The 12,562-nt window shown below is 63.3% G+C and overlaps 1 protein-coding gene across 16 annotated transcripts in view; it reads right to left on the reverse strand.

The window, feature by feature from the left end:
- UNC13A (unc-13 homolog A) overlaps positions 1-12,562 on the reverse strand; it is a 39,156-nt gene extending 26,594 nt beyond the window's left edge. For 8 of the 16 annotated variants that reach the window (XM_051810559.1, XM_051810561.1, XM_051810557.1 and 5 more), the window contains exons 1-12: positions 12,407-12,561; positions 7,504-7,533; positions 7,074-7,173; positions 6,756-6,873; positions 6,457-6,580; positions 6,208-6,281; positions 6,071-6,125; positions 5,225-5,260; positions 4,492-4,702; positions 3,875-4,000; positions 1,861-2,484; positions 132-225 (exon numbers count right to left, since the gene is read on the reverse strand). In XM_051810559.1, the coding sequence (XP_051666519.1) occupies positions 132-225; positions 1,861-2,484; positions 3,875-4,000; positions 4,492-4,702; positions 5,225-5,260; positions 6,071-6,125; positions 6,208-6,281; positions 6,457-6,580; positions 6,756-6,873; positions 7,074-7,173; positions 7,504-7,533; positions 12,407-12,428 (1,614 nt within the window). In that variant the 5' untranslated portion in view covers positions 12,429-12,561. Of the gene's footprint in view, positions 1-131; positions 226-1,860; positions 2,485-3,874; positions 4,001-4,491; positions 4,703-5,224; positions 5,261-6,070; positions 6,126-6,207; positions 6,282-6,456; positions 6,581-6,755; positions 6,874-7,073; positions 7,174-7,503; positions 7,534-12,406 lie in introns of all 16 variants that reach the window. The other 8 variants (XM_051810553.1, XM_051810551.1, XM_051810554.1 and 5 more) reach the window with 4 other exon arrangements.

Consider the following 12,562-nt stretch of genomic DNA (forward strand, 5'->3'; position numbering starts at 1 on the left):
TTGTGGGGCCACCACTGCTGGGGGCCCCCAGGTCAGGATGGGTCCCTGGGGAGTGGATGTCCCTGGAAGCTGCCAGGGCGTGGGAAGGGGCCGTGCCCCCAGCCCAGGGCAGTGGCCAGGGGGGTCCTCACCTCCTGCAGCTGCATGCAGACCTTGTTGAAGGCTCTCAGCCAGTTGGCTTTGGCTCGTGCTTTGGGGTCCTGCACCTCCTCTTCTGCCTGCTCCCTGCAAGGACACACACCTTGTCACCTCCCAGCACAGCACCGGGGAGGGGGAATCAGCCCCCACACCCTGGGCAGGACTGAGGCTGCGATCTGGGCATCCTGATGGGCCCAGAGCCAGCGTGGCCATGGCAAAACCCCCTTTTGCTACCAGGAAGGACCTGAAAATGCAGCAGGTCCTGCTGCAAAGGGCAACACTGTCAGGGCAGAGCACTGGGGACAAGCCAGGAGCTACCCCTCCCTCGGGAGACCCTGCCCTGGGCACCCAAGTGACATGTGGGGACAGTCGGTGACACAAGTACGTGAATTAAACACCCTTTGCCCCTCACATCCATCGGGATGTTCTCTGGCCTCTTCCCACCACAACAGCCTGGGGTAAAGAACCCCCAACACCCCAGGGAAAACTGTTCACCTGGACATATTGGGTGTTGTGGGGTTTTTTTCTCCTCTCCTGCAAAATGAAGACATAGAGGAAAAGAAAAGAAATTCTCCAAACACAACAGCCTCCTTGAGACCCTGCTGTGACATAACACTGGAGAGAGAGACCCAAAACTATCCTGGGACAAAGCTCTGGGGAGCTCAGGAGATGAACCTGCCCAAACCAGCCCTGGGGTCTCTGCCTATGCTAATCTGGGGTCCCCAGTGCTAATCTGGGGTTGTCAGCATTAATTTGTGGTCCCCAGCACTAACCAATGGCCCCCAGAGCTAATCTGCTGTCCTCAGTGATAATCTGGGGTCATCAATGTCAACCTGGGGTCCTCAGCACTAATATGGGGTCCCAGAACAGTCCATGGTCCCCAGTGCTAAACTGGTGTCCCCAGCACTAATCCATGGTCCCCAATTCCCAACATGGGACCCTCCTAGCCCCCTGCCCAGTGGGCACCATGACCTGAGGCCACCTGTGCCCAGGCTCCCACCAGCCCTTGGGCCCAAATATGTATTTTAAAAAAAAACCAGCTCTCTGCACATTCTTTTAAATTAGAGATTCCCCAGCTCTGGTCTATAATTTAAACTAAATAAAAGACTGAAAAAGCCCATCACAGTTCCCCTCTTCAGGGAGGGGTGACGGTCACTGAAAATGGAAATGGTCAATAATGACATTTGAATAATCTGTCCCCGAGATATGAATTATTCACATGCTGAACCAGGAACCTGGTCACCAACTAATTCACAGCACAGAAGGCCATGGAGTGGCCTAGGGAGAGGACTGGCTCCTGTGGATGGAAATTTCCTCATCTGACCGAGCTCCAGGGTACCCCCTCCATCCAGGGAGCCAAAAACTTGAGCCAGAGGAGAGGAATTGCAGCCTCAAGCCTCCACTTTCCCCAGCCCCAGGTTTGTCCCAGGTTATAAACCTGCAGACCCATAGCCCTGGCAGGTTCTTAAACACCTTGAGCCCTGCTCAGCATGGGGGTGGCTGGGCCAGGGCAGTGTGCCCAAGGGGGCTGGCCCTTGCCTGAGGGGCACAAGCTGGGTTTCCCTCATCTCAATGCCTCAGGCACCTGGAAAAGCTCCAGAGACCACACAAGGTGTCTCGTCCTGCCCCCTGGCACCAGCCCCAGCCTTGAGCCACCTCCAGAGCATCCTCAGTGCCACCAGGCACGGTGCCATCCCAGGGCAGATCAGTCCCCCCTCCTACCTCTCAGCCGGTTTTGGGGGCTCAGACTCTGGGGCTGCCTCTTGCACAGGAGCTTCCTCCGCTCCCCTCTGGGCCTCGAGGGCCTCAGGGGGTTCCTGGGAGGCAGAGGTGTCCTTCTCCTCCTTCCTCTCCTCTTTCCTCTCCTCCTTTCTCTCTTGCTGCTGTGGCTTCAGCTGTGGGACCAGCTGAGGTTGCTGCTGCTGCTGCTGTTGCTGCTGCTGCTGCTGTTGCTGCTGCTGGGGGACCTGTTGCTGCTGCTGCTGTGCAGGGGGTTTCTGTGGTGGGGGGTACGTTTCGTCCTCGGGGGGTTCATAAGTGTCCTCCTCCCGCAGCTCCTCCTCCTCCTCCAGCTCCTCCTCCTTCGCATAGCCTTCCTCAGTCTCACTGTAGTCCTCAATGAACTCTTCCTCCTCCTCCTCCAGGTAGAGATCATCATCGTCCTCCTCCTCCCAGCGCGGTGAGTCCTTGTGGTAGCTGACGGAGCTGTGGCAGGAGTGGTAGGAGTCGCCGTCCCTCTCGTCCAGCTCCGAGTCCCGCAGACTCTCGTTCTCGAAGTCCTCGCTCAGCTGGGAGCTGCCCTGGCTCAGCTCGGCCGACGAGGCGTAGCGACTGCTCCCTGTGGGGCTGAGGGGCGGGGGGACACAAGGACAGGGCTCCTGTGGGTCTGTGTCACCCCAGACAGAGCCCCGGGGTGCCCATCCCAGGGGCGGGAGGATGTGCAGCTCCCACCGGGAGCACTGGGCTCCTCAACCTGGGAGTCGGAGGCACAGACCCAGGAGACTCCATGGGCTGGGACCAGCCCCCAGGCTGGGGCACTCTCGGGGTCTGACCTTCCTGACCGTGCCAGGGCTGAGCGTGGGGATGGGGGGACAGTGTCTGTCCCTTCAGCTCACCCCAGCCAGGGGTGGGGGCAGAGCACAGCACCCCCAGCCAGGTGCTGCCTCCTGCTACTGCCAGAAACCCTTGTCCTGCCCCTGCCCCACAGAGCTGTCACCCAACTCTGACACCCAGCGCTCCTCATAGCCCTCCCAAGCACCCTCACCCAGGGCACCCCCTGAGCCCCCTCACTCCCCTCAACATCATCCCTACCCGGGGGTCCCCTCTCCACTCCTCCTGTCCAGCCAGAGGAGTGCCATCCCTTCCCCCCGCCCCATCTGTCCCTCCCCCCGGCCCTTCCAGCCCCCTCCTCTCACAGTTGCCTGCACTGGGGGGGCTGCAGGGGTCCCTGTGCCCCTGTGCCCCGGGGCTCCGTGGGGACAGGCTGACAGAAGCAGACATGCAGACAGGACAGGGACATGCCAAGGAAGAGGCCGACACCACGTCTCCAGCCAGGGCGAGTGGGGTGGGCAAGGGGGATGGGGATGAGGGGATGGGATGGGCAGAGCCCGGAGTGGCCGAGCAAGGCAATGGGAAGCCAGGGGACACTGCAAGGAAGAGGGTGCTGGGGGATGCCCAGGCTGGTCCCAGCTGGGAGGGGTACTGGCATCATCCAGGTACCTTGGGAAGGGGCACTTGGGGCACAGGGGTGCAGGAGACATGGCTCATGCATGGAAACCCCCCACCTCCCCATCCTGACCCTGGCCAGAGCTGGGAGAGGGGCCCTTGGCACATCACAAGGATCCCAAATCACTGCATGAGGCTTTGGCCCAGCCAGGCATTCCCTGGGAGGTGACCGGGAACATGGGGTGGCATTTGAGTCCCCGAGGCCCCACTCCCACACCCGCTGGCCCAAGGAGGAACAGGCTGCAGATGGTCGCAGTGCCAACGAGTGGTACCAGGATGCTGGGACATCACCCCGTGAACTGGGGTGCAGCAGCAAGAAGGGACATCGGAGGGAACACCTGGAGCACCCCAACGCTGCCCCCCTGCGAGGCCGATCCGGGACGGGGAGCGGGGACCCTGCGGTGGCACGAGGCCGCCCTTGCCAGGACTGGTGTTGGCCTCACCACGGCTGCAAGGACCGACCACAGCACTCTGCGACGGCACACGGCACACGGCACAGGCAGAGACCCACCTATCCGATAGGTCTAGGGACCGCCTGCTCTCAAGGGAAGGCTGGCGGCTGGTCCGCCTGCTCGACTCAGAACCGGACTCAGCGTCGCTGCGTCCGTTTGCGGCAGAGTCTACGCTACCATAGCGTCTGCCGGGGAGGAGAGGAACATGGTCAGCGAGGCCCCAGTGCCACACCACCGCCACCCGCCACGTCCCGGCATCCCCTGCCGCCGGGGGGCACCAGCAGGGAGGCTCTGCCCACCTGGAGGGGGCTGGCACCTTGGGCTGGGCTGTGCTGCGGCCGCAGGGAGGAAGCGCTGGGCAGGTGTCTCTGCCACGTCTGCGTCCCCAGCCAGCCCACACCCCACTGCCCAGCTCCCAGCGTGGCGTGGGGGTCCCCAAACCCAGCGAGGACAGAGGAGAGCGGTGACCCAAAAGGGCTTGAAAACTTCCCAGGGAGAAGGAAAGGCTTGGATGGGGCCAGCACCATCCACCTTTTCCTCACCTCAGCCTCCTTCCCTCTGTCACCCACCTCCCTGGGAGCACCATCCCTGGCGTCACCTCAGGGACCTGCTGGCCTCTGTCACCTGGGGGGGAGGTTGAGAGAGGGAGTCCCGGGGGGGCTGCACCCCACACTACCTGATGGGAGCCTGGTCCGAGTAGTCCATCTCGTAGCTCTGCATGGAGTCGGTGTAGGAGTCGCGGGAGCTCTGCTGCTGGTGCCTCATGGGGTACTGGTGCACGGAGGCGTTGGGCTGGGACGTGGTGTAGTAAGGGGGGGGGATGCTGTTGCTGGTCTCGCTGCGGTAATCGCTGTCCCGGTCATCCACGGTGCTGTCAGGGTCATCATCTGCCAGGGGACACAGTGAGTGGGACAGGGGATGGCCCAAATCTGCCCCACGCCCTGCACAGACCCGTCAGTGCCCCCACTGTGTCCCCACCGCTGTGGGCCCGTGCTGGGGAGATGGACCCTGGGTAGGGTGAGAGGGGGCTGCACGTGTTCTCAGTGCAGGAAGGGCTTGAGGGGGAGGGGGAGCCAGAGGGGGAATTTGGGACATACAGAAAGGAGAAAGAGGACAGGGCAGAGCCTCCCTCTGCCCCACTGATGTCCCACCACAGAGGCAAAGCCTGGGCTGCTCATGGTTACCAGGGCACCCTGAGGGCACAGAGCCACCCAGGGCTGTGTCCCCACCAGCCCCAGACAGCCCTGCCCAGGACAGGGCACTTGGTGACACCGTCCTCACCCAGCAGAGTCATGGCATGAGGCCACAGGTTGAACCCAAGCCCCAGGTCCCCTGAGCCCTGGGCCAGGCAAAGGGGGACATGCTGCGGACCCCCAGGCTGAGAGGAGAGGAGGGGGCAGGATACTTACTCTGCTGTTCTCCCCAGCCAAAATAATTCCAGTTGCCTACAAAGAAAGGGGCAGAGACAATAAGGAGAGAGGCAGCTGGTTGGGAGGAACCAGCATCTCCCAGATAGCCCAGTGGCACTGGACTGGGTGGGGGACAGTGCCCTGAGATGGGGGACATCCAGGATGGGGCACATTGGCACTGAGCCATGCTGGGGACAGGGACTGTGCAATGCAGCACCGTGATGGGACAGGGAAGGGGCCTAGGGATGATGAGCCCAGTGGCACTAAGTGCACTGGGGACAGTGCCTGGGCCTGAGCTGGGGACAGCACATGGGGCTGGGCACGGTGACACTGACCCAGGCTGGGGACAGTGCTGTGGACAGGCATGGTGGCACTGAAAGGGGACAGGTCCTGGGCTGGGCACAGACACACTGACCTGGACTTGGGGTGGTTACAGAAGGACAAACAGGCACAGGTCGGGACAAACTGAGCTGCCACCCCGAATCCCCCAGACCCCTCTGCTGGGGCCCCCACCCAGCAGCTCCCTCACCAGCCTTGTTGCCCTTTGCCCAGGCTCCCCAGGGGACTGTCCTTGCCAGTCCCATTGCCCCTCACACCCTGCTCCCCTCAGACCACAGGAAGGCTCACCCACTGTGGAGCAGGGGGACAGCAAAGAAACACCAGCAAACACGGGAGGGAGGATGGGAATGGGGACAGGGTGTGGGGTAAAGCTGAGCCCCACTTGGATGGGGTCCAGTGCTCCAAAGCACAAACAGAGCCCACCCCTGAGAATCCCCAGTGTGGGGAGTGGGGAGGAAGAGGGGGCGTGGGGGTCCCACGGCAGGGCAGGGACAAGGCAGCACTTACAGCACTGGGAGCCATGCACGGGCAGAGGCTTTTCCTGCTCCTCCTGGAAGGCATACTAGGAAGAGAGGGGCTGGTGAGGGCTCCTGCTGGCAGCACTGCTGCCCCCACCCCCTAACCCCGGGTCTGGCTGCACCTACATCATCCTGGTCCCGCATTGCATTGAGCTGCTCCAGCTTCTTGGCCCAGTACCTGGCCTCCTCCTCGGGGATATCTGCAAGGGCAAAGACCCAACTTGGTGCACAGAACCCCCCTCCCAAAGCAGCCCTCAAGCTTTTGAGGCCACAGGGTCAGAGCCTCGGCCCCAACTCCAAGGCTCCTGAGCATGCCTGGGGCTGGGGACCAGGAAGGATGCACCCCAGTCCAGGGGGGTCAGGGATGGTACCCACCCAGTGGCAGCTCGAAGCGGGTGTCAAGGAGGATGCGGTGGAAAGTCGGGTCCTTGGTGCCCGAAATCTCGTTGTCGGTCATGATGACCTGGGAGTCAAGGGTGAGCCATTCCCCAGGGCCCTCCTGCGGGGTGGAAATGGGGTGAGGAGAGCTCCCACGGGCCTTTCCTGGCCCCACAACCAGCACATGGGGTCTGGCCCCAAGCAGGATGGGGAAGGCACTCCCTGCCCTGAAGGACAGCTGAGGCTGGGTCATGTCCCTTGGGGTCCACGTGGGGTGGACATGCCTGGCTCCCTACCTCGTTGGACTGCCGGATGGTCCGCAGGGGGATCCACACCGTCCCCACCATGGTGTCCCAGATGAGCCCCTTGTTCCACACCTCCACTGTCAGGCCCAGGTCAAGCCTGTTGATCTCACTGGGGACAGGAAAGGTATCAGGCTACACCCCCCTTCAGGTCACCCCCCTCAGCAGGCCCCTGGGACCACCCCAGCCTTGACCTGCCCCCTCAGGCCCAGGACTCAGGGGAGCCCCCAGGGCTGGGGTCAGCAGGGGACCTCCCCCTGTCTGCAGGGGCAGCAGTGATGGGGGACCCCGGGGGACCCCCTGGACACTCACAACATGAAGTCCTGCTCCCAGGAGGGCAGGTTGCCCCGCACCGCGATGGTCGTGCTCTTGACATTTTGCACCTTCAGGGTCACGTAGGTGTTAAACTTCTCTGTGGGAGCAAGAAGAGGGTGAAGTGACCCCCAGTGTGCCCCCCTGACACCACCCACTGCCACCCTCCCGTGGGGACCCCCACACTTGGCACGCCAGCCCCGCAATGGATCCCACCTCTGCTGGGGTGATGAATGTGAGTCCCCCCACTCCTGTTCAGGGCACCCCCATCCCTGTGTGTGCTCCTCTCCCACCCCAAACTTGCCGAATGATATCTCCAGAGCTGAGGATGAGCCTGGGCTCCCCTCTCCCCCCAGCCCTTCCTCTGACCCTGCCACATCCAGCCAGCCCAAGAGCCCCCCCGTCCCCCCTCAGGTGGGGGGTCACTTACCTTGGGGCCCGTCATACTTGGCCTTTTTAACTGTGGGGACAGAGGGAGGGAAAAGAATCAGGCTGAGAGCCTCGATGGGGGGCTGGAGACCCCCCACCAGGGTGTCAAGGGGGTGGGAGGACCCCAGCCCTGACTGCCCCCCCACTCTCCCCTTCAGCTGCCAGGTGGGGAAAGTGCTGGGATGCACGATGCCAGGTGAGGGTGGGACATCAGACATGAGCTGGAGGTGGGCACCAGAGGGGAGCAAAGGCCCCCCCAAAAAACCTGCCACTCTGGGACAGCTTGCAACCCCAAATGACCTGCCTTCATCTGTTGAGGGGGTGTTACTTTCCTGATCCCCCTCACTTCTGAATTGGGATCTATTTGGGGAAACAGATGATGTCACTCACCATCCATATCCCGAGGGAAAAGGCGGGTTCTGGGGGGCCCTGCCCCCCTCTCTAGTCCCTGTCACAGGGCACTAGCCCAGCAGCACCAGGGTTAAGTGTCTCCCAAACCACCGACCCAGATTTCCCACGGGGAAACCCGGGGGGGGCTTTCCTCCCCTTAAGAGTGGAACGGTAACAGGCTGTAACCCTCCCCACCCCAAAAGAGCACCAGGGATAGTGGAGATACCCCTCCAATTCTCATACAGCCCCAAAACAACCCCACTGCACCCCAGCCCTGTTCCAGAGGGGACTGAGGGGCTGGTTCCCATCCTGCCCATCGGGGGGTGTGTGTGCACGGGGGGGCTCAGATCCTGCTCGGCACCATGGGAAAAACACCCCCGATTCTGGCTGATCCCCCCCCGGCTTTACCCAGTGCAGGGCGGGGGTCAGTCCCCACGTTTTGGTTGCAATGGAGAGGCAAACAGAGCCGGGCACAGCCAGGTACCAACGCTGCCAACGCCTGGGGCGAGGTGGGGGCGAGGGGTGTCCTCGGGGCTCCCGGGAGGGGACCAGGCGGGGGGGGGGGGGGAATGACACAGCACCCGGAGAACGGTTTAATGACGCGGGTGCCAGCGGGTGCAGGACCAACGTGACCGAGCAGGGATGAAAATAGCCCTGGCGACATCAAAGGTAATTTGATTTCGGAGACGTGCCACTCGCCAGCCGCTTATCACCCGCCACCAGCGCCGGAGGGGACGCGGGGCTGCCGCCGGCGACACGTGCCTGGCAGGGCTGGGAGGAGCCCACGAGGCACCAGCAGCCTCGGGAAAACTGAGGCAGGGGGGAATAACCGCCTCGGAAAATAACTGGGGACCCCGTGGCTCGGCCGCCTGCCCTGTGCCACCGAGAGGGTGACACGCCGGGTGGCTCTTTGCCCGCAGGAAGGTCGCCGGCCGCGTCACTGGCAGCCATGTTCCCAGGGAATCACAGGGAGCTGCAGCTCCGCTCAGGGATGGGGGGGTTCACGCTCAGGGGAGGCACCAGGCTCCAGGATCCCAAAGATCCCCGAGTGTCATCGTGTTGGGAGCCTGGGGGCTGACTGGGGACGGCTGCCATCACTGTGTGTAATAATTATACGTGTTATATATATAATGTATTTATATATATATAATATATATATATATTATTCTATTCTAATACAGTATTTGGTACCAGGACCTGCCTGTGGCTGACAGGGATCCCTGACACGGGGGCTCCCCCTTGTCCTGGACCCAGGGGCACCCACTGCTCTCCGCCAGCTGCTGCCTCCGAAACGGAATGAGAGAGCAGAGGAAGGAAAAGCTCCAAAAATACCCGAACTGACAGGAACAAACAATTATCCAGCGAACACGTGGCTTTCCTGGCTGTCATCTCCTGCCAGGGAGAAGTCCTGCTGCCACCATCTGCAGGCTGCGCTGCCCTCCCGCACATCAAAGGGTGCCCAAAGCTGACTCAGGGGTGGTGAGTCCTGGGGTGACACCCTGGGGCTAAATTAAACCCCAGGCAGGGAGCTGGGGACAGCAGGACACCCGTGGGAGCTGGGTAACCCCCAACAAGCTGGAAGAGCCAAGGTGCTTCCCAGGCTGGGGTGATCAGGCTCCTCTCAGGGCGATCTTGGCCAGTTGTGGAAACTGAGGCAGGAGGCAGCTGGCAGGGATCAGAATGGCAGTGGTGTGAAAACCAGGCTGGGTTGGGCATCCCACAACAGGCCTGTCTGTCTGTCCACCCCTCTGCCATACACATATCCCTCTATCTGTCCATCCATCCCTCTGTCCATCCTTCTGCCCATCCACCCACCCCTCTGTCCATCTCTCTGTCCATTTATCTGTCTCTCCACTCACCCATCCTTCTGCCCCTCCATCCATTCACCTGTCTGTCCATTCCCTGTGTGTCCACTCCTCTGTCTATCCATTCCTCTGTCTGTCCATCTACCTGTCTCTCCATCCATTCACCTGTCTGCCCATCCACCCCTCTCTCTGTCCACCCATCCTTTGACCATCCATTCACACACTTGTCCCTCCATCCACCCCATCCCTCCACCTGCCTGTCCATCCACTCTGTCCCTCCCTCCATACACCCTTCATCCATCCCTCTGTCCATCCATCCATCCCTCCGTTCACCCTCTCCCTCCATCCCTCCACCCCTCTGTCTGTCCACCCACCCACCCACCCCTCTGTCTCCGTGCTCACGTCTCCCGTCCCCTCCATCCATCTGTCCCTCCGTCTCTCCATCTGTCTCTTCGGATGCCCGTCCGCCCTCTGTCCATCTGTCCGTCTGCCTCACACCACTCCAGACACCCCCTCCTGTCCCCGCTCACCCCACCTCTCCCAGGTCACTCCCTGTCACCCAGGGACACCCCCTGGCACGAAGCCCCAGGGGCTGCACGTGGCCCCAGCCCCCGGGGAGGGGCAGGGAGAGGCTGGGGGAGGATCTGAGGTGGCACCTCCACCCCCAGAACCCCAAAAATAGGGTGAGTGACAAAACCAGCTGCCGCCAGAGAGTGGTGACAGGGCAGTGGGGGAAGCCCAAACCCACTGGGAGCTGATTGTCACCAGCCACCCACAGCATCACCAAGGGTGTCACCACATGTGACGTCTAAATGAGAGCAAAGAGGTGCCCTGCTCCTGCCAGAGGAGAAGCCCCCAAATGTGGGGCTGGTTGGGGGGCACGCAGGGGCACCCTGGCTCTGGCAGCTCCCTGCGTGCTGCTGTGGCACTGCCACAGGAGAGGGGGCTGTGACAGCACCTAAAAGACAAGGACACGTCAGGGGGGTGGGAGGGGGCACAGCCCCTCATCCCACTGAGCTCAGGCAGCACTGAGGGAGCCCCCATTTTCCTCTGGGTTTCACCTGAAGTGAGGGAATCCCAGCCAGCCTGTGCCCCACCTTGTCCCCAGCTGCCACTCTGCCACTTCCATCCCATGACCCCAACACTCATGAGTGCCACCCCTTCCCCATCAGGGTGTCACAGGGTTTGGGGAGGGCGTAAAGGGACCCCTCTGACTTTTGCCCCCCCGCCCAGACTGAGCACTCATTCTGGGGTAAACACCAGCGAGGCCAAGGCCAGGCCTGCAGGACTCATCTATGGACCGAGTTGGGCAGGTCTCAGTGCACTGGGTGTGGGGTTCCCCTACCTGTGTGTTCCCCCCAGTTCCTCCCAGTATGGGGTGACCAGCACCCCCAACTGGCCCCACAGCAGCATGAGACCCCCAGGCTCCTGCCCTGACCCCCCCCCAGCATCACCATGCCCATGGGGGGCTGGGGCTTGGGGTGTAATTTGAGGGGGGTATTTAGGGGTTCACAGACTGGGGGATTTGGGGTGTATGGGGTCTCTTTGAGGGAGTGGGAATGTAGGGATGCTTGAGGAGAGATGATGTTTGGGATTGGGGAGGGTTTGGGTTGCGGACTGGAAATCGGGAGGGTTGGGGAGTGATGTGGGGTGTTTGGGGGGCTCACATGGGGCGTGTTTCGGGTGAGGGGGTGTTTGGGAATGCAGGGAGCTGTGTCTGCAGGGTGGGGGTGTCTGGAGACAGGCGTGAGGGGTGGGGATCTGGGGGGGCTGGGTAAGGGGGTATTTGGGGAGAGGGAGGAGAGTGAGGCTGGCTGAGTGGGGGTGTTAGGGTAGTGGGCACGTGGGGGTCTCCGTTTGAGGAGGGGTGAGAAGAACGCAGAGTAGGGGGCTGGAGAGGGAAGAAAGGGGCTCCGTGGGGGCGGGAAGGAGGAGAGGGGTAGAAGGGAGAGGCTGAGGTGGGAGGCGCGGGGGGAGCCCCCTCCCCGGTGGTCTCCCCGGTGGGGGAGGGTTACGGGGGGAGCCCTGGGGGGAGTTATGGGTGGAGCCCCCTCCCCACGGCGAGTTGGGAGGCGGGAGGGGAGCGGGGGGGGGAATTACGGGAGCAGCCCCGTCCCCAGCGGTCTCCCCGGCGGGGGTGGTTCCGGGGTGAGCCCGGAGGGCGTCCCGGGGGGAGCCCCCTCCCCATAGCGGTTTAGGAGGCGGGAGGGCAGTCGGGGGGGATTACAGGAGCAGCCCCCTCCCCGGCGGTCTCCCCGGCGGGGGAGGTCCCGGGAGGAGCTCGGGGTGGGGGGGGGTTAAGAGGAGAGACCCCTCCCCACAACGGATCGGGAGGCGGGAGGGGAGCCAGGGGCGGTTACGGGGGATCTCGTCCCCAGTGGTCCCCCCGGCGGGGAGGAAGCCGGGGCCGGGTCCCGGGGGGAGCCCCGTGCGGGGCAGGGCGCGCCCGCACCCCCCGCTCCGGGGCCGCCGCGCCGCGCGCGCCCCCGCCGGTTCATTCATAAAATCCACCACGCGCCGGTTCCTCGTGAACGGAGCCGTTCCCGCGACCCCCCCCCCCGCAACCTCCCCGCCGCCTCCCCCCCTCACGCCACTCCAGACACTCCAGCCCCCCCCCCCCGCGCAGAGAGGGGCAGCGGGGCGCGCCCCTCCGCCCGCCATCCCCGCGCCCCGTGTTCCCCCGCGCCGCCCGCCGTGTCCTCCCGGTACCTCCGACGCAGAGCAGCGACATGTTGGCGGTGGCGGCGGGGGGCGCGGGGGGCGCGGGGGGCGCGGCCGCCGCCCGGCTCTAGCGCGCCGCCATCTTCCCTCCCTCAGCACCGCGGACAGCGCCTGACGTCACCGCCGCCCCCGCCCGCGGCCACG

Source organism: Manacus candei, unplaced genomic scaffold (genome assembly GCF_025592945.1).
Source record: "Manacus candei isolate 608988 ecotype Guabito, Panama unplaced genomic scaffold, ASM2559294v1 h1tg000078l, whole genome shotgun sequence".
NCBI lineage: Eukaryota > Metazoa > Chordata > Aves > Passeriformes > Pipridae > Manacus > Manacus candei.